This window comes from Clupea harengus, chromosome 15, assembly GCF_900700415.2.
Source record: "Clupea harengus chromosome 15, Ch_v2.0.2, whole genome shotgun sequence".
In the NCBI taxonomy this organism is placed as follows: Eukaryota; Metazoa; Chordata; class Actinopteri; order Clupeiformes; family Clupeidae; genus Clupea; species Clupea harengus.
The window spans coordinates 24,836,356-24,861,449 of record NC_045166.1 but is presented as its reverse complement, the minus strand read 5'-3'; the positions used below and the strand labels follow the sequence as shown (position 1 = coordinate 24,861,449).

Below are 25,094 nucleotides of genomic sequence, written 5' to 3'. Positions count from 1 at the left end.
GTTTACTCATATTCACTAAGGCTGCCAATAATTCTGGAGGGCACTGTATAGTAGCTAATTTGACATGCTGCTTCTTACTAAACCGCTCACATTCTCATGTATGAGATCCCTGTGGATGATTTTACTTTAAGAAGGTAAGACTATGTGTTCTGTAGAGCAATGACAAAAAAGAACATGACCAAACACATTATCGTCTCATATAGTGTCACACTGTGACTGAATTTGACCTCCTGCAGGTCTGACACATCCACTCTGGCTTGGTGAGCTATGAGGTTTAACAGTAATTCTTTTCCTTCAAACAAATTGAATCAATCCTCATCAACCACATCTAAACAATCAAGGTTTGATTGACAAGTCATTTTGCAAACATACCGAAAATAGCAAGTCACTGACACTGATGACGCATACGTATGGTTGACACATAATGATAACTGGTTGAACCCATTTTGCATTCCATGGCTTGCACAATGAATAGATCCCTAGATGTTTTGGGCGATAAGACTAAACAGCAGACGACTGCTAAATGTTCAAAATAGTAAGAAATTCCTGTGATGATGTGCACAAATGACTAGAGAACGCGGAGGTTGAGTAAGCAGTCGAAGTTTAAATCTGCTCTGGGAAATGTACCAAAGCAACTGAGAAACTGTGATGTGTTCAAATGAAAAAACCACTGCTTGCACACTTTCATATAGGGCCAGTATCATGTCCTTTCACATACGAGACGGTCGCTCAACTGGTAGAGCAACCAAGATCATGGGTTCAATATCCAGGAAGCACACATACTGCTGAAGATCTACACTGTACAGTGCAGTACAGTAAGTTCTGTTGGATAAACTTATCTGCTAAATGCATTGATGTAAATACTACCACTTACGTAAGCCAAAAGGACATGACCTTGAACGGGATGAGACAGGATATGTGTTATTGCAGTGGCATTTCTCCTCCTGCTGTCTTGGTAAACAAAATCCTAATAGAAGTTTCCATAGCCAAAATATACAAACTAATGCAATATAACATATAAGTAATGTGAATCAGTCTTCATACCTATTTTTTATACTGATTATGAATTTTTTAATTATATTTACTGTATATATATATATCTGTCCACCATACCTTTTCAACAAGCATATTCTCCTTTTGCCTTTCATCCTCTCTGCTGAACATGCCGTGAGATCAGGCGGTCAGTTCTCCATTTCTTTGCCACCTAATCATCAATGGACAATTGTGCATTAGTTTCAATTGATCTTCCAAAGGATGGCATGGAGTACATCAGATCTTCATTTGCCTGTGATGGCTCAGAATATGGGGGAAATGACATGGACAGGGAAATGGAGAAATAATTTCCCTCTCTCGCAAAGAGTCTAATAATAATCTGTGACAGTATTTAAGATGTCCAAATGAAATCCTACATTAGGCACATAACAATGACAAATTAGATTATGCATTTCCTGAAGGAAATACCAGTGCATGATATGCAAAAGTTAAGAAAGGAAGAAGAAAGGAAAGAAGAGTGAAAGAAGAAAGGAAAGAAGAGCGAACAAGAGTCTGCCACCTATAGCTTTGCTGGGTTTATATAATACCATAAGGGTTTTTATTTCAGTCGTGCCATAACATCTACTAATACCTTCATGGCATTTTACTCTTAATAGAAGTGCTTTTAAAATCCTGCTAGGCAAACAGCAGTCTTTTGCCAATATTGAGTTATTTGCGCTTTATCTTTCTCTCTCTCCATCTCCAGGGGCAGGCAGTGGTACAGGAGGGAGAGAAGTCGTTTAGTAATCAGAAGGTAATCAGAAGGTTGATAGTTCAATTCCCTGTCGAAGTGTCCTTGAGCAAGACACTGAACCCCTAATTGCTCCTGATGTGCAGTGTGCCATCAGTGTAAATGTAAAATGTGTATACATCCTTGTAAGTCGCTTTGGATAAAAGCGTCTGCTAAATGTAAATGAAATGTAAATGTAAATCCATCTCTCTCACCCTGTCTCTCACTTCTTCAGGTCACTCTCAGTGCATGTGTTGAGTGGATTTCCGGTAAAGTGTGAGAAAGACATTGCTGTGATGTGTATAGATAATAATGTTCTGAAATGAATAGGACATGGTGTGCAGCAGCAAGGATGAGACGGCTCAGCAAGGGTTATATTGCGAGAGTAATATCGAGGCTAGGGACAATTCCACATCTTCAAGCAACATTCCAAGCACTGAGGGCTATGAGTCAAACGTGTGAAAAAGGACTGAAAGAAAAGATAGAATAGAGAAAATATTTGGAGGAAGATGTTATCAGGATTTATCAGAAGACTGGTGATAGCAAAGTGTCATAATACAAAACCATCACAAAGCGTATTACCATTCATCCGCTAACACTAGAAGAGATGGTAACCAAAGAATTCACCTTCTCAACCGCGGGCATGTGAACAAACAGGCTCAACCCAGAGCTGTCAATCACCCGGTGGGCAGAGGGGACCTGTGGAACCTCTACACCTCACATCCAATAAAAACAAAGAGTGGGAGCGAGAAATAGTGAGAGCGAGAGGTGTAGAGCGAAATATCCCTTTGATACCTGAGCACACACTATAATTAAACATGTCACAGCAGAAGACAATTTGATTGAGCCATTCACGATACACTCTTGAGATATTAGCTATACACTGAAGTTATCAAATCCCTTTGATATCTGAGCACACACTATAATTAAACATTTCACAGCAGAAGAACATTTGATTGAGCCATTCACACTATACTCACTGTATTATAAAACTCACTTTAGGCCAATTATGTGGGTTGAGGGATGTCACCAGTGTAACCTACAGAAGCTAATCCATCAAAGCCCAGCACCAAGCTGAAAATTAACTAGAGATACAAATCGATATTATGGCAGGAATTTATCCGAGCAATTCTCCACCTTATGTGTCAAATAAACCTTAATGGAATTTTCCTGCAGAGAATTAGCCGATGCATATTACAGGCCAGAAATCAAGCATGAATATGTCGTTTGGCAGTGCGCTGTGAGGGCGGTTTGTGTGAAAATTCGGGGAATCTGCCTCGGCACTTCATAGTATGATGTCATCGTCTTTGGCAAAACCAATCTGGGCTTGTTTCACGGTAATCATGCTGTGCACACCAAATGGGTGATAATGGGCAATTATGGTAACATAACTATGCTGAACTCCATTCCATCCTATCGCCTGCCCAAACCAATCGTCTACTCCCATTATCTGCCAATTGTGCTTGTTAGGCTTGTTAGTGACAGTCACCCCTCAGTTAAGTATTGCTCAGAAGCACACTAGAATTAGGGTGTCTGTGTGCATTACTGTCACACTGAGCAGGATAATAAATATCTGCGGTAACAATGTTGTTCATGTCATTATTTGAGTACAACTGAGTCATTCCACAAAGACCATTTTTCTGTGTGCCCAGCATTGTATCCTCTGGGGTTAGGACAAAAATGAATTGAACAACAGAAACATCCTCCAAGTGCCCTTGTGCCATTGCATAGGCGATAAAAGCTTTCAATAAACTGGAAACATGGCCACTGTTGTCATTTAGCGCAATATTCACTCTTCGTGACCTCAGTTTGTTAATGGACAGAAGGTAGGGGCTGGTAAGGGTTTTGTTGGGCAGCAGCAGTAGTCCTGTGACATTGTGAAGAGCTTTTCTTTTTTTTTAACAGGCCTCTCATGGTCGGCAGTCTCTGCTAACTGAACAATAGGGACTCCAAACTATGTATTTCAGTAGAGTGTCATCTCTAAGGAAACCAATTTATTCCCTTCACATATGGAGAAAGAAAAATCCTCTTGACCATTTCTATGTTTGTGATGTGTGTATGAGTGTGTGTGTGTGTGTGTGTGTGTGTGTGTGTCTTCCAACCATTTCAAAACCTCTAAGGTTCTTTTGGTGCTAATCCCTATTACATAATAATTACCTTTACTTTGTGAGTGGCTACATTAGCCTGGACAAATGGTTAAAGTGGGAAATTGACTTAACATACTAGACCAACTCAATCAATACAGGGGTTTTGAAAACTGATGGGGTCAGTCCACTTCATCTGTTATTCGATCAACAGTGCTCGAGAGACTGAATTCAAAGGCAGATTGTTGATCTTGTGTCACTTCTATCAGGGGACATGCTCATCTGCACAAATCAAACAAAAAAAACAATGTATGAGTCACAGACATTAGACGACAGACGGACTGATGGAAGTTTATTGAACCAGTCACAGCCAAGGGACATGGGAAAAACGGGAACAAAAAACAAAAACTCAGAAGATATACTTGAACGTAACTAAAAAGCACAAAAGATCAGGTTTCAAAACTGCAATCCTCAAACGGTTAAACAAGGGATAACTAAGACTAAACTTGAACACAAAACGAGTCGTGGACTACGGAAACATAACGGCACCAGAGCGCAGGACTAAGACAGAAGGATCTGGAAGTCGCGGCGTAAACTTGCGTGAGTGTAGCTCTGGCGCTTGTGTCGACTTGGAGAGTATTCCATAAGTGATGTGAGACCAGACACCGGAGTGAGGGGAGTGAGAAGGTTAAATAGGTGAGTGCCAGGTGTGTGTGATCAAAACTCAGCTGATTGTGTAGTGTAGTAGCCGGAGGGGGCGTGGCAGTAGCAGGATTTAGTGTACGTCTCCTCACCTATTATGTTTATTTATTTATTTATGTATTTAGTAAAGTTAAACAAAAAAAAAAAACGATTATATGTCTTTAACTCCGGAACATCCGGAGACACGGAGGACTGGAAGTGTGAATTTTGGTTACATATGCATGGTGACATGTTCTTCCCAGACAGGGAAGATTTGCAAGCAGCAATCACAAACCATCATGCCCAAGTCTGATTTATCTATCTGGCAAAAAATATCATGTCCCCTTTATTGAAAGGGTGGTGCATCATATTTCTGTATTAGCAAGGAAGCAGTGGCAAACTGTGTTATGAGTTATTGCAAATTAATCCTGGATATCCTCAAAGGTAACACATATCCTGGCAGACTTTTAAAAAAGGATAGTTTTGTGTTAAAAAAGACTCAAGCATCTGGGAACAGGTAGTGTAGCTTGTCCGACTTGAATTTAATGCTCAGTCCGCAGTAAACAAATGTCGTCCATGATGTAAAGAGTACACAATAATGATTTTCGTTTTATTTCTATTCACATACTGTAGTTTAGTTAGACTGAGGCAGAAGAAGAATTGCAGCACCACACCAGTGCATTTTCCACAACAGATGCATTAAAGAGATTGCCTTCAGGTTATTCCAGCTGTTCACACCCATCAATATAAACATAGGTCCCAGCCTTTCCTATCTTATGCATCCTCCATTCATGTGGGCTACTGGGCACTGCTGCTTTGCATGTTACGCATCAGGTTCTTTCTCTGTCTCTGAGATATCCCATATTGTAAGTATATCTACACATATAGAACCAGTCAAAAGTTTGGACACACGTTCTGATTCAATGTTTTTTCTTTTTTATTATTATTATTTTATACATAGTCGATGAATACTCAAGACATCAAAACTATGAAAGAACATGGAGTTATGTAGTAAAAAGTGTTAAACAAACCAGAGTATGTTTTATATTTTAGATTCTTTAAAGTAGCCACCTTTTGCTTTGATGACAGATTTGCACACTCTTGGCATTCTCTCAGTCAGCTTCATGAGGTAGTCACTGTACATACTGTAGGCTACAGTCACCGGTAGCCTCGTGTTTCATCACGTGTGGCATTTGTAGACTATCCTGTTGGAGAAAGGAGGGAAAGAAGACCACTAACATAACCCAGGTTGGCATACAAAAGAGTTCATTTGCCTTTGGTTAATTTGGCACACTCTTTATTCCCAGATGGGGTGGCATGGATGCAAAGAGATTAAATCACACCACAAAGACCAATAAGGACACCCCTAAATAAACTGACAGCCCTAACATCTGTCATTGTTGTTTTCATATTTAACAGTGTAAAAGCAGTCAGTGGTACAATATTCAAGTTGTATCTCAACCTGTGTGTGTGTGTGTGTGTGTGTGTGTGTGTGCTCGCGTGCATGCTCGCTTGCTTGTGTGTGACTGTGTCTCTCATGTCACACTTGCGGTTGCTATGGCTCTTGTAAGGAATTACAGTATAACCTGCCCGAGAACATAAGAAACACGACAGCAGCAGCCGCTGCGACCACCAAACATATGGTCAGCATAATCTTTTAAATGTTAATCTTATCATGGTAACAAGGAAATGTTACCATCCTGCCACTGCTCAAACATCCAGTGTCAGGAAGCAAACTGAAGTGTGAGTGACAGCCACCAATTGTTGTATGGGAATGGGGGTAGGCCATTGAGAATCATCACAGGCAAAGGGTCAAAGAAAGATAATAATCTTATAGAACATCAAAGGGATGCCAGACCTGACTGCATTAGAAACCTAATTCATTTTCATTAGGAGCCTAGGAGGTGTCTTTTTTTTTTAAGATTTATTTTTGGGCTTTTTATGCCTTTATTTGGATAGGACAGTTGAGATTATGACAGGAAGCGAGGTGGAGAAGAGGTGGGGAGAGGATTGGGAAATGACATCAGGCCAGACTTGAACCTGTGTCCCCTCGGGCAATGTAGCCCGTAAGTGGGGGGGCTTTATCGGCTTGCGCCACCGTGCCCCCCCCCCCTAGGAGGTATCTTTAAAAAAGCATTTACAGTCCCCTTTACAATTATTGCCACCCCTGGTAAAGATGATTAAAAAAAAAATATTTTTTAAGGTTTTAATGTTAGAAACTTAGTAGAAACTTCAGAGCAGTACTTCCTGTTTAACTGTGGCATAAATATGAGGTGACACAGAGGGCCAAATGACCTTACATTCTTCAACATGAGAACACACAAATCAAATAAGGGAAAAGTGCGCTGAAATGTGTGAAAATGCCCATGTCTATTGGAAGGGCAATAATTAAAAAGTTCAAATCAACTGGAACTGCAACAAACTTGCTTGGAAGAGGGCCCAAGTTTATTTTGTCCCCATGCACCGTGAGGAGGATGATAAAAGAGGCATAAAATCCTCAAGGATCACTGAGGGATGACTATACTGAAAATAACCTGATCCCCACTCTTAAGTATGGTGAAGGGTCTGTGATGTTGTGGGGATGTTTTTCCTCCAAAGGTCCTGGGAATCTAAGGTACATGGCATCGTGGACTCTGAAATACCAGGATTTTTTTTTATATATAATTATTTTTATTTGGTAAGAAGGTAACAGAAAATATGAAAGGGTACCAGGAATTACAATAATCACAAATCATTTAAGGAAGCATCCAGTTTTACAAGCAAACCCATCATTTTAAGCTATCTTCTAGTAATTCATGCTTCCCCTATCATACTACATAGGTGGTCCCATCTATCCCCACCCCTTCAGTTCTACCTTATATCTCTCTCATCAAACCCCCCTATCCCAATCCCTCCCCAACCCACTCACCCCCTTCCAGACCCTTCCGCAAATTTTCATTAGTGGTTACCTTATATGAAAGAGTCAAGCAGTCCTTCCATTTATCTTTCATGTTATATCCTAAGTCTTAAGTCCACTTGTTATAAATATTTTCTAGTAGCTGGTCACTGCCTTCCTTTTTTTATCAAGATATTGTATACAGAGCCTATCAGCTTCTTCCTTTTCCCCTCCTGGTTTAGGAGAGTTGACAACTCTGGACTAACCTGCATACTAAAATCAAAGTTGGAATTAATCCAGTTTTTTTATTGCATATACCTCAAAACTTCTACATCTTTTAAAGTATATTGACTTTTTAGTTCCCGGAAGGGTAGAACTGAATTCTGTCTAATAATGTGTGATATCTTCTGAATACCACGGTTTGACCACATATCCCACTGTAATTTTGGATATTTATTGAAGAGTTCTTCCAAATCTGTATATGTCTAGGTTGCCCTATTTCTTGGCCTAGAATTCCCTTGATTTTGTTCCAAGCATTTAATGTACTGTTGATAATAAAGTTTGTTGATTTAACCCTGTCCCTGGAAAAGAGAGCTACTAGTAGGCTGTTTTTTTGTAATTGATTGTTTTCTATCTCTATCCATGGATCTTCGTCTGTGTTATTGATTACACGATCAACATAGAACATCTGTGCAGCTACCTGGTAAACCTCAAGATTGGGAAGGTTTAGGCCTCCCTCCTCTTTTGGATAGTGCAGCAGTTTTCTTTTCAATCTACTTGCTTTATTAGACCATATAAATGAAGACAGAGTGGAGTTTAAGTCCTTGAAAAAAGATTTTGGTGGAGTTATAGGAATAGTTTGGAATTTAAACAGGAATTTTAGTAGCCACATCATTTTGAAAAGGTTTATCCTTCCAATTAGATTGATTTTGAGATCCTGCCACTGCTTAACATCCTCCTTAAACTCTTTAACAAGGGGAAGAAAATGGTCTTTAAACAACTGTTTTTTTGTCTGAACTAATGTAACAACCCAGATACTTGATATTTTTTTTTCTGCATCTGAAATTGCTTCAAACTGTCACTGTCCGTTTTGCAAGGGTTCCAGGACATTTTAAATCAAACTCTGGCTGCCTCTGCCAAGAAACTAAAACCAAGTCATCGTTGGATCTTTCAGCAGGACAATGATCCAAAACATATGTCCAGATCAACTAAAATCAAGCTTCTGCAATGGCCATCTCAGTCCCCTGACCTAAACCCCATACATAACCTGTGGGATGAGGAGAGGACCTAGGACCCTGGACAATCTGTAGAGCTTCTGTAAAGAGGAATGGTCTCAAATTCCCCGCTCTGTATTCTCCAACTACCAACCAATCACATGTTACAGAAGACTGTGTGCTGTTTTACTTACAAAAATGTTCTCATTTCATTCAAGTTCATTCAGTCAATAATGAATTAAAGACTGGTGCATCAAACACAAAAAAAACTTTATTTTAGCACAATGAAAAGTCTAAATGTAGCCATTTTTTAGTTTTTTGTAAAAATGAACTAGAGATACATGACAGAACATTCAAATACTACACACTGACAATGATGCTGCATAATGAGAGCAAAACAAATTTTAATTTCAGTTACTTCTAAAAGATGATACAAGACAAGAAACGCAGTCAAAAATGTTCAGAAAGTACAGAAATTTTCATTTTCAGAAAGCACTGGAGGTGGTTTCTAAGCAAAGGAAGGAATGTTTTTCTTTCTGCTTATGTGTTTTCACATTCTGTTTATTTTTTTAATAGTGGACATAGTGTCCAGTTACACTACAATGGAAACTTTAGACAGTAATTACAAATACAGACAGGGATACACTCAAAAGGTATCAAGACTGGACATATTTCTGTGCTTCCAAGCAGTGCTCAGGCACCAAATTGAGTCACCTTCATATATGAGTCCTGTAATCACAGGATCAAGGCAGGCAGTGGTGGTGAAACAAATCAAGAAAATTCAGTATCAAATGGGCAAAGTTGCAAAACCGACAACAACATTTTCATTCAATGTATTCAAATGAGCTGATGACGATATGATCATCAACACACGACTTTCTATTTACGTATCTCCCTTATGTCTCTCTGAAGAGAACATAACATCAGTGGAGTGGGTCAACACAGAAGTAGTGAGATGACTGAACTGTCGCACAGGCTGGCATAAAAGCTGGGAATAATGGGCATTGAGGCCACAGCCTACAATGCAGTGATAGATCTACTCTGTGTTTAGCTCATCATAGCTCTGTACATTATGCTTCCACGTCTGTTTGAGGGACCTTGAATGAAAATAAACGTATTGTCCACAACTCAACAACGGCAGCACTGGATGTCCTGAGCACATAAATGCTCAAATGCTCACAAATACATCTCCAAACTCCGCCCCACTTTATCCCTGCCAGATGCTGAGAAGCTCGTCCACGCTTTTATCTCCTCAAGACTGGACTACTGTAATTCACTCTTCACTGGGATTACTGGCAGGAACATCCAGAAGCTGCAGTACATCCAAAACAGCGCTGCCAGGATCCGGAAATACGATCACATAACACCCATTTTACACTCAGTACCCTGGCTCCCTGTCTCATTCCGTATTGACTACAAAGTCCAACTACTCACCCATCAATGCATAAATGGTCATGCACCCCCCTACCTACAAGAACTCATCACTCCCCAAACATCCAACCGTACCCTCAGATCCACAAACAGCTTGCTCCTCCGCGTCCCCAACACCAAGCTCCGCACTATGGGCGACTGGGCCTTTTGCTCGGCAGCGCTGCGCCTGTGGAACAGCCTCCCTGACCACTTAAGGGCAACACAGACACTGGACGGTTTTAAGACAGGCCTAAAAACCTTTTTATTCAGAAAGGCGTTTCTTACCTTTTAAAACTTTTTATTAGTAATTTTTTATAGGTTGTTTTTAACTATGTTTTTTTTTTAACTATGTTTTTAGCTAGGTTTTTAACTATGTTTTAACTATGTTTTTAACTATGTTTTTAAATAGGTTCTTAACTATGTTCTTAACTATGTTTTTAACTATGTTTTTAACTATGTTTGTAAATTATGTTTTTTTTAACTATCTTCTTAACTATGTTTGTAACTATGTTTTTTTTTTGTTGTTTTTTTACGATGTTCTTAACTATTTTTTTAACTATGTTTTATTATAGGTTGTTTTAACCATGTTTTTTTTAACTATGTTTTTACTGTAGCACTCTGAGATTCAGACGAATATAGAGTGCGCTATAAATTAAATGAATTATTATTATTATTATTATTTAAATGAATACTGGCTGACTAGTGTTCTTTAGCTGTTCAAATCCAGCTTCAGCTATATAGACCTGGCTCCTCATATCCCTTAATGGCATCTTTTAATAGACAAAAGAAATGTTGACAGACGTATCAAGACAACCTGTAACCATTCTCAATCACTACCTCCGTAAGGTAAGCAAGGTAATACTGCAACATAGTACTGATGTAGAAAATGTCTGTTACTCAATTAATAACTCAGTCGTGGTAACAATTTCCCAGCATAAGTTTGCACTGCCTCTGCCATGGGCTTGTGAAGCTCTCCACTCTCATCAGCACAAACATTACAGTCATGACTGCAATCCATTGCTTCAGGGAAGATTGTAGATCAACTGCCAGGCCCAGTCCCTCTGTCTGGGCCCAGATCCTCCTCCCCTCTGACAGCACAGCTCACAGCGCCCTCTGCTGATCAGGTGGAGATGGGCAGGAACTCCCGGACGACCCCGGGCCCCAGGACCAGCGGCACCACTCGGATCTTGGGTCTGCAGTAGGCGAACACATCATTAGAGTGGCCCTCTCTTCCAGCGGACAAGGAGCCTTTGCTGCTCCTGCTCTGTGACTTCACCAGGTTGATCATTCCCCTCACACCCCCACCCCCGCCCACTCCCCTGCCTCCCCCCTCCTGCTGCTCCTGCAGCTGAATCTGGATGGCTGGTGCTGGTACCTGGCTGGCGACCTGGCGGACCCCCACGCGCCTGGACGCTAAGCCCGGGAAGAGGCACCTGAGCAGGCCCCTGAGCTCCTGGCGGAAGGCCTTGTTGAAGTAGAAGTAGATGAGGGGGTTGTAGACGTGGGAGCTCTTGGCGAAGAGTGCCGGAAAGACGAAGCCAGATGGGGCCATGTACATGGCCTCTGTGTGGAAGATGAAGAGGAAGGAGACCACTGCGTATGGAGCCCAGGCCACCACAAACCCCATGCTGACGCAGAAAAACATCTGAGGAATGAGGGGTCAAAAAGAGTGTAACGTTTTATATATTCATATATCTACATTGACAGATTGACACCTGTGCATATATGGATCAAAGGGAATACAATATTTTATACATGGACATCTATAATGACAATTATAAATCTATGCATCAATGGATCTGTCCAGCTTCCTTCCTTGTGTGCATAATGATAATATGTCATTCAATTTCACTGTAGGATTTTTCCATGTATTCATTTGTAAGGCATCCATCCATCCATTTCTATGTCCATCTTACTCTCGCTTACACACATACCTATACTATTATACCTAAATAGAGAAGTACATCAATCTGTCACTTAGTACAATTGTTTGATTTTTCCAATGAACTGCTTTATTCATCACTCTTATTTACCCAATTGTAGAACCATTCTTTCCTGTGGGGATCTATTCTCTCTCTCTCTCTCTCTCTCACCACAGATAAGCGCTTCTCGGTCCTCTTGAGGTTGGAGCGAGCGCTGTGCGCTGTCAACAAGTTGGTGATGCGGTAGACCTTACGCAAGGTCATGACCTGTGACGCCACGATGAGCAGCGCAGGCACCAGTGTGAAGCAGGCGAACGAACAGATGACGTAAATGGCGTCCTTGACCGAGGTGTGGTAGCGGCGCCAGGCGATGGTGCAGGACAAGCCATAGGGCTCGGGCACGTACTCGCCCCAGCCAAAGAGAGGCAGGAAGGACCATACCGCCGCTAGCAGCCACGTGGATATGCACAGCAGCTGCATGTTAGCGCCTTTCAAACCATGGTAAAGATAAACAGACAGATACATAAATACTTTGACAGAGAGAGAGAATCAGACAGAAAGACAGTGGGAGAGAGAGACAGACAGTTAGATGCAGGTCTATGGATTTATTTATCAATAAAAGAAGCTAACAAAGGTTGGGATATCTTGATTTGTTTTATAGACCAAAGAAGCATTAGTGTTCCAATGCTGGCCTTTGGGTTTGTAGATGTCACACACAAGGTAGCACTGTCTTGCTAAACAGGAAATCTCACATAAATAGCAATATATATGCACCTTCAGGCATCACGGAAGAGATATAATAGTACCCTATTACATAACAGACTGACAATTTTAGTGAAGGACTCCATGTGATTTATCTCAGTTGTAATCTATTCATTGTTCATTCATGTCAGTGTTGTATGTCTATCATTGTTCATTCAGATGATCCATCTGATTTTAATAGTTCTTCTAACAGCCTGCTTGTATCTATCAAGGCACATAAGCTCCCACCTGAGGCTGCGAGTGCAGTCTTACCATAGAGAGCGCCATGGAAGGTCTTGATGTAGCGTATGACACTGATGGCGGCGATGGTAAACATGCCGCACAGTCCTAAGATGTAGCAGCCCAGGCCGTAGTAGACGCAGGTGGCGTAGCCTCCCAGCCAGGCGTGATGGAAGGAGGAAATGAGGGAGAGCGGGTAGAAGCACACGCAGCCTAGGAAGTCTGCCAGGGCGAGGTTCACACAGAGCAGCTCCGAGTCAGTCAGCTTATGCCGGCGCCGGTACGAGGTCGCCAGGACCGTGCCGTTACCAAGCACCGACAGAAGAACTGTTAAAGGAGGAGGAGGGCAATTCATGAGCAATTATTTTAGTCTGTCAAAAACACAAATACCTAAAGGTTTTAGACACAGGAAGCAAGAAGATTGCTTTACAGTTTTTTTTTTACAATCATTTTCACTCTTGTCTCAATACCATGTCCATTTCTTCAAAACACTTGACACATTCACCATTCAACATTAGACTATGTGAACTAAAGCGAGGATACTTTAGTATGTCTAAAGTATTTACTATTACTTCTTCTGAAATCCATGGGTACCCGTCTCAGTCAATGTACACCACCAGCAAAGCTCTGTACAACTACAGCATATTTTGTAGACTTGCAGACACTCTGTAGTGGACTGGTAGTATGTTGAGTTGCTGTTTGTGAATTGAAAAGCATTTATACACATTCTGTAACACCACAGAAATTGTAGCACAGAGCTGTCATAAAACATTGCAGCATTTGAGATGTATTTGTTTGGTATGACAATACATACTGTAAATAAGTGTCGTACATACATACTTTTCATTTTTTTGCAATGCGTCACTAAGTTGTGCAAGAATAGAGGATATGGCAACGCATGATATATGCAATTTTCAATGTTGCAAGATGTTTGTGTTTTTCAGTTCATTGTATTTCGAGTGCCACTGTAGACTTGCTGGCTGCACGAGTCACTTTTGGGTGAAATATGAAGTGTTTTGGTGGTTGAAGTGCATTTCGCATGAAAGGTTAACTGATGTGCTCAGGTGTGTGTTTGTAAAGCACACTGTGTTAATAGGTTTTGAAAAGGTGGACATGGTATTGAGACAAGTGTGAAAATAATTGTAAAAACTTCTAAGTGAGATTTGAGTAAATGACAAAAGACAGACAATATTGATTCATTAAAACCATTTGAGATACAGCACTCAAGAGTGACTGGGGTCCATAACTCAGTTTGTGAGTTTTACTTATCTTGCCTTAAGGTCAATGAAACAGCATATTTGATCATCTGCTGTGTCTGTCTACATTTAAGGGAAAGTGCATGTACCTGTGTGTGCATGTGAGTGAATCATAGGAAGAGATCCCGGGGGACAGGGGGGACGTGTCAGATTGTGAGGAAACCAACCACACCAGTAAAACCTCTACAAGTAAAAGCCAGTAAATCATTTATCACACCACTTGTTCAACAAGCACAAACTTGTAACATGAAAAGTGACATTTCTCCTGCTTTGTCCAAAAGCTCAAACTTGAGCTTGTTAACAATCATTAGTTAGTAGCTTAACCAGCGTGCTGATTAAAAAGAGGCTGATTTTGGACAAAGCACACACACTCGTCTATTTCCACCTCTCTGTTTCCTCCTCTCTCCGCTTTTACTGCCGCTATGCTACACGATATGTAAAGAAGTTGACAGACATTGGACCTCATTCTCGAACGCAGTTACTCCACTTACGAAATTCCCGGGACAATTCTGGCATTCATGAAAGTTTTCTCATCTGGGATTCGTTCTTAACTTTGAACAGAATTTAAGAACGCTAAATAGCAGTCGTAAATCGGCAAGATTGGAGTGCGCCCATCAGTGGCGTAACGTAGTTACGACGGGCCCAGATATTATGACGGGCCCCCCTAGTGAACGCTAGTTACTATCGTAGCGTTCCCTACTTCCGCCCCCGCGTCTAAAAAAACCGCTAAACAAAGATGTTTGTTATCGATATAAATAGTGTTTTTAATAGTGTAATTAATCAACCTTACATATTTCAGAAGCGACGGGTGTGTACACAATGAACTAAGTCTTGTTTGACTCTCAGCGGGAACATTTCTTATCCTTGAAATTGTTATAAAGTAATAATATTAGAGAGCACTAGTGTTTAGGTTACCTGTTGCATGGTTGCTGACACACCACTGAGGGCAGCGATGCTGATCCCAGCTGAACTGCTGCTGCAAGCAGGGGGGGGGGGGGTCGTCCGTGCCGGACTCCGTGGGCTGGCAACTAGTTGACAGGCTAGTTAAAAAGCCAAAATAATCTAATTTAGGCAGCTTTGCCACCTTCTCCTCCTGTTCTTTTCTCTCTTGCCTTTTTCTACTTCCACTCTTATGCTTAAAAGGCATTGCTACGAGTAAAGTTGTGCCGTGCTCAATGAACTAGGTTGTCGTGACCTTCGAAGTGGTTTAACTATAGCGTATTGTATCGTCACATGATCAAATAGAGACTTGACATTGGACAACAACATACATATAGCTAGTCCTTAATGAAGCTAGTCCTTAACTGTGCTAAAACCAAATGGATTATTTTTACTAAAGCTAGAAGCACTGATTTTAACAGTTTAAAACTCTGCTCTAGAAATGGTACTGCTCTGGAAAGGGTCACCAGCTACAAGTACCTAGGCATTTGGGTTGATGAGAAGCTTGATTTTAAACCACATGTGAATCAACTCGTAAAAAAGCTAAGAATAAAACTGGGTTTTTTATACAGAAATAGGTGCTGTTTTACTTTCCCAGCCAGAAAACGCATTATTGAGTCTGTTTTTATATCAGTCTTAGATTATGGTGATGTAATCTATGGGAATGCATCCCACAGCACACTAAAAACCCTGGATGCTGTATACCACTCTGCTCTGCGTTTTATCACTGGAGACCGCTATGGCACACACCACTGTACTCTCTATAACAAGGTTGGCTGGCCAGCCCTGTCTGAAAAAAGGGATGGTCATTGGAAGACCTTCATTTACAAAACGATCATTGGGCTAATGCCACTATATCTCTCCTCTCTCATACACTGGAACTGTAATACCCTCAATACCCGCTCTCAAAGCTGGCTTTCATTATATCTGCCACATGTTAACACCAAATTGGGGAAGACAGCCTTCTGTTATAAGGCACCCTACATTTGGAATGAGGTCCAAAAATCTTTACGGTTGTGCTCATTTATTTCACTAAGAGAATTCTTAAATCTTATCACATGTACAACTGACTTCTCGTGCAATGATTGTAACTGTTGACTCAACCATAGTATTTTACTGAATATTCAAAATTGTTATTTATCATCGTTCCCTTGTACTCCTGTACTATTTTATATGCATATTTACTTATTTTTTTAATTGTATTTCTTTATTTTATTTTCCAATGTATTAACTATTCATTGTACCCTCGGCACCATTGTAAATGAGGGTCTTATTCCTCAATGTGTTTTCCGAGGCTTAAATAAATAAAAAGCTTTTATCCATCAAGATGTTTTAGTTTGTCTGCATAGTATACAGTAACTCTTTCAATCTGGCTTGTTTTTGTTGTGTGATGTCACACCTAAGATTAGCTGTTGACTAAGCAAATTAATGTAGCAGCTAGCTAACTAGCATTAGCTGCTAGCTGCCGTGAGGTACTGCTACAGTTGTTATGGCAACTGTCGCTACCCAATCCTAGTCCTCTACCCGATCCTAGTCAATGCTCATGCGCATGCTCAGACACAAACGGTTTACGGCATAAGGCTGTGCTCAACAGCAGTAAAATGAAGACTTCTCAAATAGTCTGAGCCAATTACCTTAAAAAGGATCTAAAATGAACGAATCGTTCACGAACGACACATCACTAATTCCAGCTCTCACGTTGTGACCAAGTCACTTCTGGTCTGATTGCAAAGTAAACGAGACTGTTTTCACTTCCAAGCCCGTGTCATTCTTATTTTAATAATACTAAGTGCCAACGCTCGGTTACAATAATAATAAATACGAGAATATTTGTATCATAAACAATTACGTTTCACATTTATAGTCATGATTCTACTAGGCATCGTGGAGTGAGTGCGTGTGTGTGTGTGTGAGAGAGAGGGAGAGAGAGAGAGAGAGAGAGAGAGATGTACACACAGATTTCAGGTAATTTTCAAATGGTTTGTTGTGACGCCATTGAATGCTAAAGTAACACACGTGCACACATCTGCCATGCCATTAAAGATCATTTGAATGTGAATGTGATAACAGAAGAGTTTACATATTTCCTCAAGCCAGTAATTAAGAGCTATAACAGAACTCTTTTCGTATTACCATTTTATTGTAACTGACCAGGCATTTTCACTCTTCTCTCAACAAACAGTCTTTGAATTCAAACAATATTGAAAAGTCTCTCAGCTTTTCATTTATAACGGAGCAACTCAGATGAATTTTTGCCATGCACGTACACCGGATTCAAGACTTCAGAAGCAATATAACTCACCGACGATAAGGATAACAATGCCCACTCCAATATCAGCCGTGGGTGAAAGTTTGGAGGTAAAAACAGAGATGTTCCTGGTCCAATCTAATGTCCCGTTTTCAGGTGAGCTCCAAGCCATTTTCTCGATCCTCCCCAGACAATGACACGAAGACAGATTCCTTGAAGCCGGTCATTTATAAAGTAGGTCCTGTGATGACGAGAGGTTGTGCGGCTAAAGATCCATTCCCGTGTGCAGGTGCCGCGCCACTTTTTGCACTTTCCAGTTGGGCAGAGCCACAACACAGAGCATATCACCATTAAGTCTCTGACAACAGATAGAGGGCTGAATAAGTCACTTGTGATACCAAGACACTTATCCCTTAGATGAAGGGTTATTGAGGTTATTTGATTATTGTTAGGTCAAGAAAGAACTTGTAAAATGTATTTCCTTTCAAAAGATTGACTTTTAACTTATACGCACGTTTATTCATTTTCACCAATAAAGAGAATTTATAAAGAATTATAATAATAGAGATAATAAACTGTCCAAATACATGAAATGAATGCTAAAACGGAAGATTGTGCAGGTGTTCCACGCTATCCAAAGAATTTGAGTCCAAAGCCATACTTTAGTGTGTGAACTTTTCCACTGCTGATGTTCAGAAAAATTCTTTGATATTTGAGATTATACCCCCAGAGAAACAGGTCATAAACTGAAAAGCACGCTCCCGGGAGAGAACACCCCCTTAATCGCTGACAACAATTTGGAAGTCAGTAGCCTAAAAGCTGTTCACATCTGAAATGGAGAAAGAAAATAATAAATACAGGTCGATTCCATATATTTACACATGAACACTCGAGGAACTACAACCAAGTCAATATCAATAACATTTGTGAACTAACTCAGTCTGCAGTCCCTACGAGTAGACCCCAGGTGGTGAGAATGGGCAACCTCACCTCCTCTTCACTGACCCTGAAGAGGAGGTGAGGTTGCATACCCTCAGGGCTGCATACTCAGTGCCCTCCTGCTGTACACGCAGGACTGTGTGGCAACACACAGTTCCAACGTCATCCTTAAGTTTGCGGACAACACTACCATCCTGGGTCTCATCTCTACCATCAGGCACGTGCACAGACATTTTGGGGGGCAGGTGCTCAAACCAAAAAAAGGGCACCCATCGCCAAAATTATTAATGAAATAAAAAATAATAATAATAAAAAACACAGTAGGATATTCTCAACTTAAATATGTATTTTTGTTAACAAACTAACTCAAATTATCCCCTGAACATAACTCAGTCCTACACTCTGTCTATCCTTCCTCATCCATGATGGGCTCCTCTGAACCAGGTAGGGTTACTGATCCAAGATAAGAGAGCTGCTACCCTGAGCTGCTTGCTGCAGTTCCCTGTCCTGCTTTTTGAGTCTCTCTTTTCTTGGCATTATGCTGCACATTTTGTAAATGAGAGAAATCAATGTTGTGCATAATGATCAAGAGTGACTTACATTATGTCTGTAAAGCTGACAAGACAGTACACACACATTTTTTTTTACTGTTTTCTGACTGAGTTATATAGCATAAGCAGCATTACACTAATAATATACCACAAGTGTCTTAACATGCAAAGTAATTGACAATAAAGCTACTTTGACTTTGACTATACCTCACCAGACTGTCATGTAGCTCAACTTAAGACCTACCTTTCATTTCAATAATGACATGAAACAAAACTAGTGAACCTGTCTAATTTGTAGAACCGTAAAACTGCCTTTAAATTCTCTGCCTGCCTGTTTGCCTGCCTGCCTGTTTGCCTGCCTACCTGTCTGTCTGTCTGCCTGCCTGTATCTCTCTCCCTCTCTCTCTTCATTAAACATGACAAACGTCAGTAAACAGCTGGACAAGGTTTTGAAATCACGGATTTCGTGAGTTTTGTATTTGTTTATTTTTTTAGGAAACGTCGGACCAGTTGCGACGTAATTTTTTCAGCGGCGCTAATGTTGTGATTAATTTATCACCAAACAACGTCGGGGGATTGCACAAACACCGATTGTCTGATGCTGCGGGTCAGAGAAGAAGTCTGCAGACGTTTGGCCGGGCGCTCAGCACTGCATAAGCACTAAGTGGAGGAGGAGGAGGGAGGGGCGCATGGGGCTTGTGAGCGCCGCGGACCATGTCGGGGCGAAATTCTCACAAGAACTCAAATAAATGCGCCGTCATATATCAAAACACATTTGGGGGGAATTGATGACAGAGAGAGAGTAATTTTCATTCTTAAATATTGATGAATGAAGAAAAAATTTGGCTCCAGCAGAAAGGGCACTTTTCTCATCCAGGGCAAAAGGGCAGGTGCTTGAGCACCACTAGGGGTCTATCTGTGCACGTGCCATAGATGAGACCGCTTATAGAGATGAGGTAAGGGGCTTGGTAACATGGTGCCAAGACAACAACCTGTCGGCAAGACTCAGGAGATGATCGTGGACTTCAGGAAGCGGCAGAGGGGAGGTCACGACCCCATACACATTGACAGAGCTGTAGTGGAGAGAGTCAACGACTTCAAATTCCTCTGTGTGTTCATCAAAGATGACCTTACCTGGTCCAGGCAAGCGGACTGGGCTGTCAAAACTGCCCAAAAGCGCCTATACTTCCTGAGGAGACTCAAGAAGATTGGCATGTCTGCAAAAACACTGACGAACTTCTACAGATGCACCATTGAGAGCGTCCTCTCAGGCTACATGGTATGGTAGCTGCTCTGCTGCTGATCGCAAGGCCCTGCAGAGGGTGGTGAAGACAGCGGAGCGTATCATCGGCTGCCATCTCCCTTCCGTGCAAGGCATTGACCACAAAAGATGCCTTAGAAAAGCACGGAACATCATAAAGGACCACTGCCACCCAGGCTATGGACTTCTCACACTGCTGCCGTCTGGTAGACGTTACCGCAGCATCAGGGCACGGACTACTAGACTTGCCAACAGCTTTTTCCCTCAGGCCGTAAGGCTTTTGAACCAGCAACACTGACCCACTGATCATGTGGACATTCTATGGTCATCCCCTGGACATCTTTTTTTGGACAGTCATCGCCATGTACATTCTGCTCCCCCACTCATACAACTCACTTACCTTACTTACTACATATATATTAATATTATTTTATTTAATATTCCCCACTCCTACATCCTGTAAACTGCTGCTAGCCTTTCATTTAAGTTTAAATTGTTGTTACTCTGTTATATCATATATTTTAATTTTGTATGCCCTTCTACTGCGTAGATGTTGCCTGCCAGGTCACAAGAATTTCACTGCTCTGATGACGCTAAGCTATTTGGTGCACGTGACAAATAAAACACTTTGACTTTGCTCACGTTAACCGCTTTTTATTGTTTAGCTGGGTTTTGGTGCCACCAGGTGTCAAAACCTGGAAGTGCTCTAAAACTGGAAATAAAAAGGAGCAAGGAAATCGAGTAGAAACATAAGGTAGACTTTATTTTTCGACGGTGTTCAAAACCATTTAAGGTCTTTCATTACAAAACAACTTCCCCCACACGATTGTATGTCACAGAGATTGGAATGGTACACTGACAGAAAGACTAGACAGCCACACAGATAACAGACGTTCATCCTGAATAACACCGACCCCCTTTCCATCCTTGCCTAGTGAGATTGCAGTGGCCAGTAACTGCACAAAATGGAGCACACACACGTGGAAATCAATCCAAAGGTGGTATTTCGTCATGACATGATCTCCCTGCATCTTCATCAAATATTTACCTATACCACACCACCTGTGCGCAGATTTCCACGTTTTGTACTCTTGTACAATGTATTACCAAGGCCTTAACATTTTGAATTAGCCACCACAACGCTCTTTTAAGCAGAGTAATACTTCAAACATCCATTTAAAAAATATAAATGTATTAAAATGACACTCTGGGGAAAATATATGGCTCATCTCTGGTCTATTACCACCCTTAATTAATCTTAATTTATGAAAAAAGATGCCAGCTGGCCTAATTTTACTTCCATATGCACATTCAGCAACTATAGCAGGTCTAATACTTAAATAGTTCATGACTGCACACATAATCTCAGGGTTGTGTCCCAGCAAAGTTGCAGTGTGCACCCTCTCAAATATCCCCCAACCAGAACCTCATACGATTGTTCATTCATAATGTTTTTCTCACCAACATTATAAACTAATATTAAACAGACACACACACATTCAGATGCATACACACAAAATTTCCTCCAGCCAGAAAAAATTGCACCCCAACATTGGCAGCAGTGAAGAAGAAGAGAAGCACATATAAAATAGACACTTTTTTAAATAGCCATTTATGGAGTCTGTCTAATAAGTGCAGCACAATCAGAAACTTTTTTTTCAAGTCTTTTGTCTTTCCCACCTTTCCTCCCACATTTAATACATTTAAACATCACGAAAAAAGTTCATTTCTCAGATAAGAAACTAGATGTGAAAGGATAAATCTTTTGATCAGACCAAAAAATTAAAGTTAAAAGTTTCATAATATACTGTGGCCACACGTTAACATCCAAAAATAGTCTTAACTGTTCATGAAATATAATCTCTTTATATATTTATATTTTCTTTTCTGTTCCCGAAAAATCCCCACTGCTTTAATAGTCACACACCAATCTCAGACTGGCAAGAAAAGTAGTCAAAAAAAAAAAAGAATTTGGTGTCATTTGGTTTCCATGGCAGTGCCCTGCTCTGTGGCCGTGCCGATGCCGTCGTGTGCGGCGACGGTGGCGGTATTCTTATCGTGGTGGTTGGCGTTGGCGTTGTTATTGTTGTTATTCTGTGCGTTGGGCGCTCCGTGGCTGTTGTTCTGAGTCTCACGTAGCCGGAGCTCATCCAGCTGCTTCCACAGCTCCTCACGCTCCTGTTCCTTCTTCTTCTCTCTTTGGGTGGAGAGGAAGGAGGCTTTGCATTAGTACCTTGGTGTGTGTGTGTGTGTGTGTGTGTGTGTGTGTGTGTGTGTGTGTGTGTGTGTGTGTGTGTGTGTGTGTGTGTGTTACACACTGGCACCTCTACATGGGGCTGGGGGGGGTTGGCATAATCATCTCAAACATTTTATTGTCACAGCAGAAATTTGATATTGCTATTAGTATCAGGAGAGAGACCAAGAGAGAGAGAGAGAGAGAGAGAGAGAGAGAGAGAGAGAGAGAGAGAGAGAGAGAGAGAGAGAGAGAGAGAGAGAGAGAGAGACCAAGAGAGGGAGAGAGAGAGAGAGAGAGAGAGAGAGAGAGAGAGAAGACAGGAGCATGCATGCGGGAGGAACTGGACCGACTGACAGACTGTGATGACTCACCGCTGGCGCTCTGCTTTGTAGGAAGCGGTGAGCTCATCAAACAAAGTGCTGTTCATCTCCATCAGGCTCTTCAGAACGTTGTACACCAATGCTACGATCGTCCTACACACACACACACACACACACACACACACACACACACACACACACACACACACACACACACACACACACACACACACACACACACGATTAAAGGTTAAGCAGCATTATCAAGGGTCATCACACTCACTGCATAAGACTCATCAACAACATTTCATGAAATTGCATCCAGGTTAATACTCCAGGGGATGAATGTGTATGGAGGCCAAACATCTAACCAATCGAAGATTAGTTCCATTTACAGAGGCCTACATCATACACCAACCTTAATTGGATGAAACCATCGAATAATAAACAAGTGAACCAACAGGCATGTTCATTAGTAAATGGAAATGATACTCCATGTCTTACAATATTGATTATTACGTTATTGATTGATTGAGTGTGTGTGTGTGTGTGTTTGTGTGTTTGTGTGTGTACATACGGGTTCCAGTGCTCTTTGGAGATGCGGTACAGGCTGCCAAACATGATGGGCAGGACCTTGTCGATGTTCTCCTCGATCAGACTCAGGATGTACTCGTTATTCCAGAAGTAGAGCGCCCGCTCTGCCACCTACACGGGGGACAGGGATCCAGTCAGTTGGACAAAATAATACTATTTAGCTCAAAGCTACATAATACAGTATGAAACGATGCAATATCATGCAGAAAACATCACGTCACAAATGTACATGAAAAAAAAAAAGGGTTCTAAACTGCATTAAAATGACATGCATTTCATTAAAATACATAATATTACAGTATACCAAATACTTTATATGATCAGAGGGAGGTAGTCAGCAGAAGTAAGGCAGCCATGGTAACCACACCTGGAAGTGGGGGTTGGCCACACATCTGGAGATCTGCTTGAAGAGCGGCTCTTCCACCTTTTTGAACTGGGTCGGCTCGATCACGTCCAGAATCTCCTCGATCTCGCCCAAGTACATAACCTGTAGTGCGAAGAGTGACCGCAGAGTGACAGCAAATGAGCACATTGATAAGAAATCTCAGCTCAACAGCGCCCTCCAGTGGATGGGAGGATGAACTGCAATATAATCCCCAGCATACTAGGGGAAAAGAAAAAGAACGTCCAGACCAAGAGGGACAAAGAGATGAATGACCTGCATTACTGTAACTGCTGTATGGATTAAGCATTTAGCCACAGGGTGTGGATGCCCTATTCATAAAGGAATATGGTATGTCTTTAGGGAGCAAAAAGGTGGGCAAAATTGACAGGATTTCAAGAGTCTTAAAATAATTAAAAAACGGGAAATATAGTGCACAATGTGGTTGAAGGATATGTGAGGTGAAACTAAGTGCAAGGAGGACAAATGCGCTCACCTCTTTCTGACTACAGGTTTTGGGCCAGAACTTAAGGAGTCCTCGGAGGACCTGAAAAAAGGTTTACACACAACATTTGTGAGTTCAGGCTTCTAACTTCTGAGGATATTTATCATGATCCGCCCCTTTTCAAAGTGGGGGTCCCATCACTCAACTTCAACAGGTCTTACTGTTTTCACTCAATTGAAAAGAATCAGTCAAATAATAAACAACACAATTGTTAATTAGACAGAACACAGATGACACCATGTTGAACGACAGCAGACAGAAACTTGAATGTACAATAACACAGTGCACGACATGAGGTACAGTACCGGTTCTGTCAGGGTCGGGTCCTTCTCCATGAACTGCACTACACAGTACGCCAGCTGAGGGACACACACATATACACAAATACACACAACATGGATGTGAAGGATATTTCAGTGTTTGGAAAATTGGTGTAACACGTTTGTGTGAAGTTGACCAAAAATGTTAGTGGTGTGTGTGTGTGTGTGCGTGTGTGTGTGTGTGTGTGTCTGTCTGTCTTACCTGTGCGTGAAACAGCGCCAGTCCCTTGGCTGTGTGTAGAGGGATGAGCACCTTCATGAGGAACTGCTTGTGTTCAGCCTTCAGAGGCAGCGCAAAGCCATTGATGATGCTGCAGAGGAACCACCACACTTTACTTACAGTACATGTGACCACAGCAGCATCTCACCATCATTAGATATACACTCCCGCTCCCACACACACGACTGCCACACGACCATCATATACAGTAGGTCTTACTTCCCATTACATGGTGGTTGCGGTCGAATTTCTCTGGTAGGCGTTCTGTACAACTACTGTACGGTCTCTAATGGAGGCAAATCTGTGGCATGTACCACTCCTTAAATAAGCAGATTCTTTGGCTTTTTTTGGGCCACACACACAGACACAGACACACACACACACACACACACAC

General features: G+C 41.4%; 2 protein-coding genes across 3 annotated transcripts in view; both read right to left on the bottom strand.

The window, feature by feature from the left end:
- Positions 1–10,593: 10,593 nt before the first annotated feature.
- opn8c (opsin 8, group member c) lies at positions 10,594–17,761 on the bottom strand. Its single transcript, XM_042709917.1, has 4 exons — positions 17,427–17,761; positions 12,963–13,256; positions 12,120–12,436; positions 10,594–11,671 (listed from the first exon to the last, which is right to left on the bottom strand). Exons 1-4 carry the CDS (start codon positions 17,542–17,544, stop codon positions 11,147–11,149), a joined length of 1,254 nt encoding a protein of 417 aa, XP_042565851.1. The 5' UTR covers positions 17,545–17,761; the 3' UTR covers positions 10,594–11,146.
- Positions 17,762–20,865: 3,104 nt separating this feature from the next.
- ppp2r5a (protein phosphatase 2, regulatory subunit B', alpha isoform) overlaps positions 20,866–25,094 on the bottom strand; it is a 58,848-nt gene continuing 54,619 nt past the window's right edge. For both annotated transcript variants that reach the window (XM_031581164.2, XM_031581165.2), the window contains exons 8-14: positions 24,683–24,791; positions 24,466–24,519; positions 24,152–24,202; positions 23,641–23,760; positions 23,257–23,384; positions 22,731–22,832; positions 20,866–22,320 (exon numbers count right to left, since the gene is read on the bottom strand). In XM_031581164.2, coding sequence (XP_031437024.1) covers positions 22,101–22,320; positions 22,731–22,832; positions 23,257–23,384; positions 23,641–23,760; positions 24,152–24,202; positions 24,466–24,519; positions 24,683–24,791 — 784 coding nt within the window. In that variant the 3' untranslated portion in view covers positions 20,866–22,100. The remainder of the gene's footprint in view (positions 22,321–22,730; positions 22,833–23,256; positions 23,385–23,640; positions 23,761–24,151; positions 24,203–24,465; positions 24,520–24,682; positions 24,792–25,094) is intronic.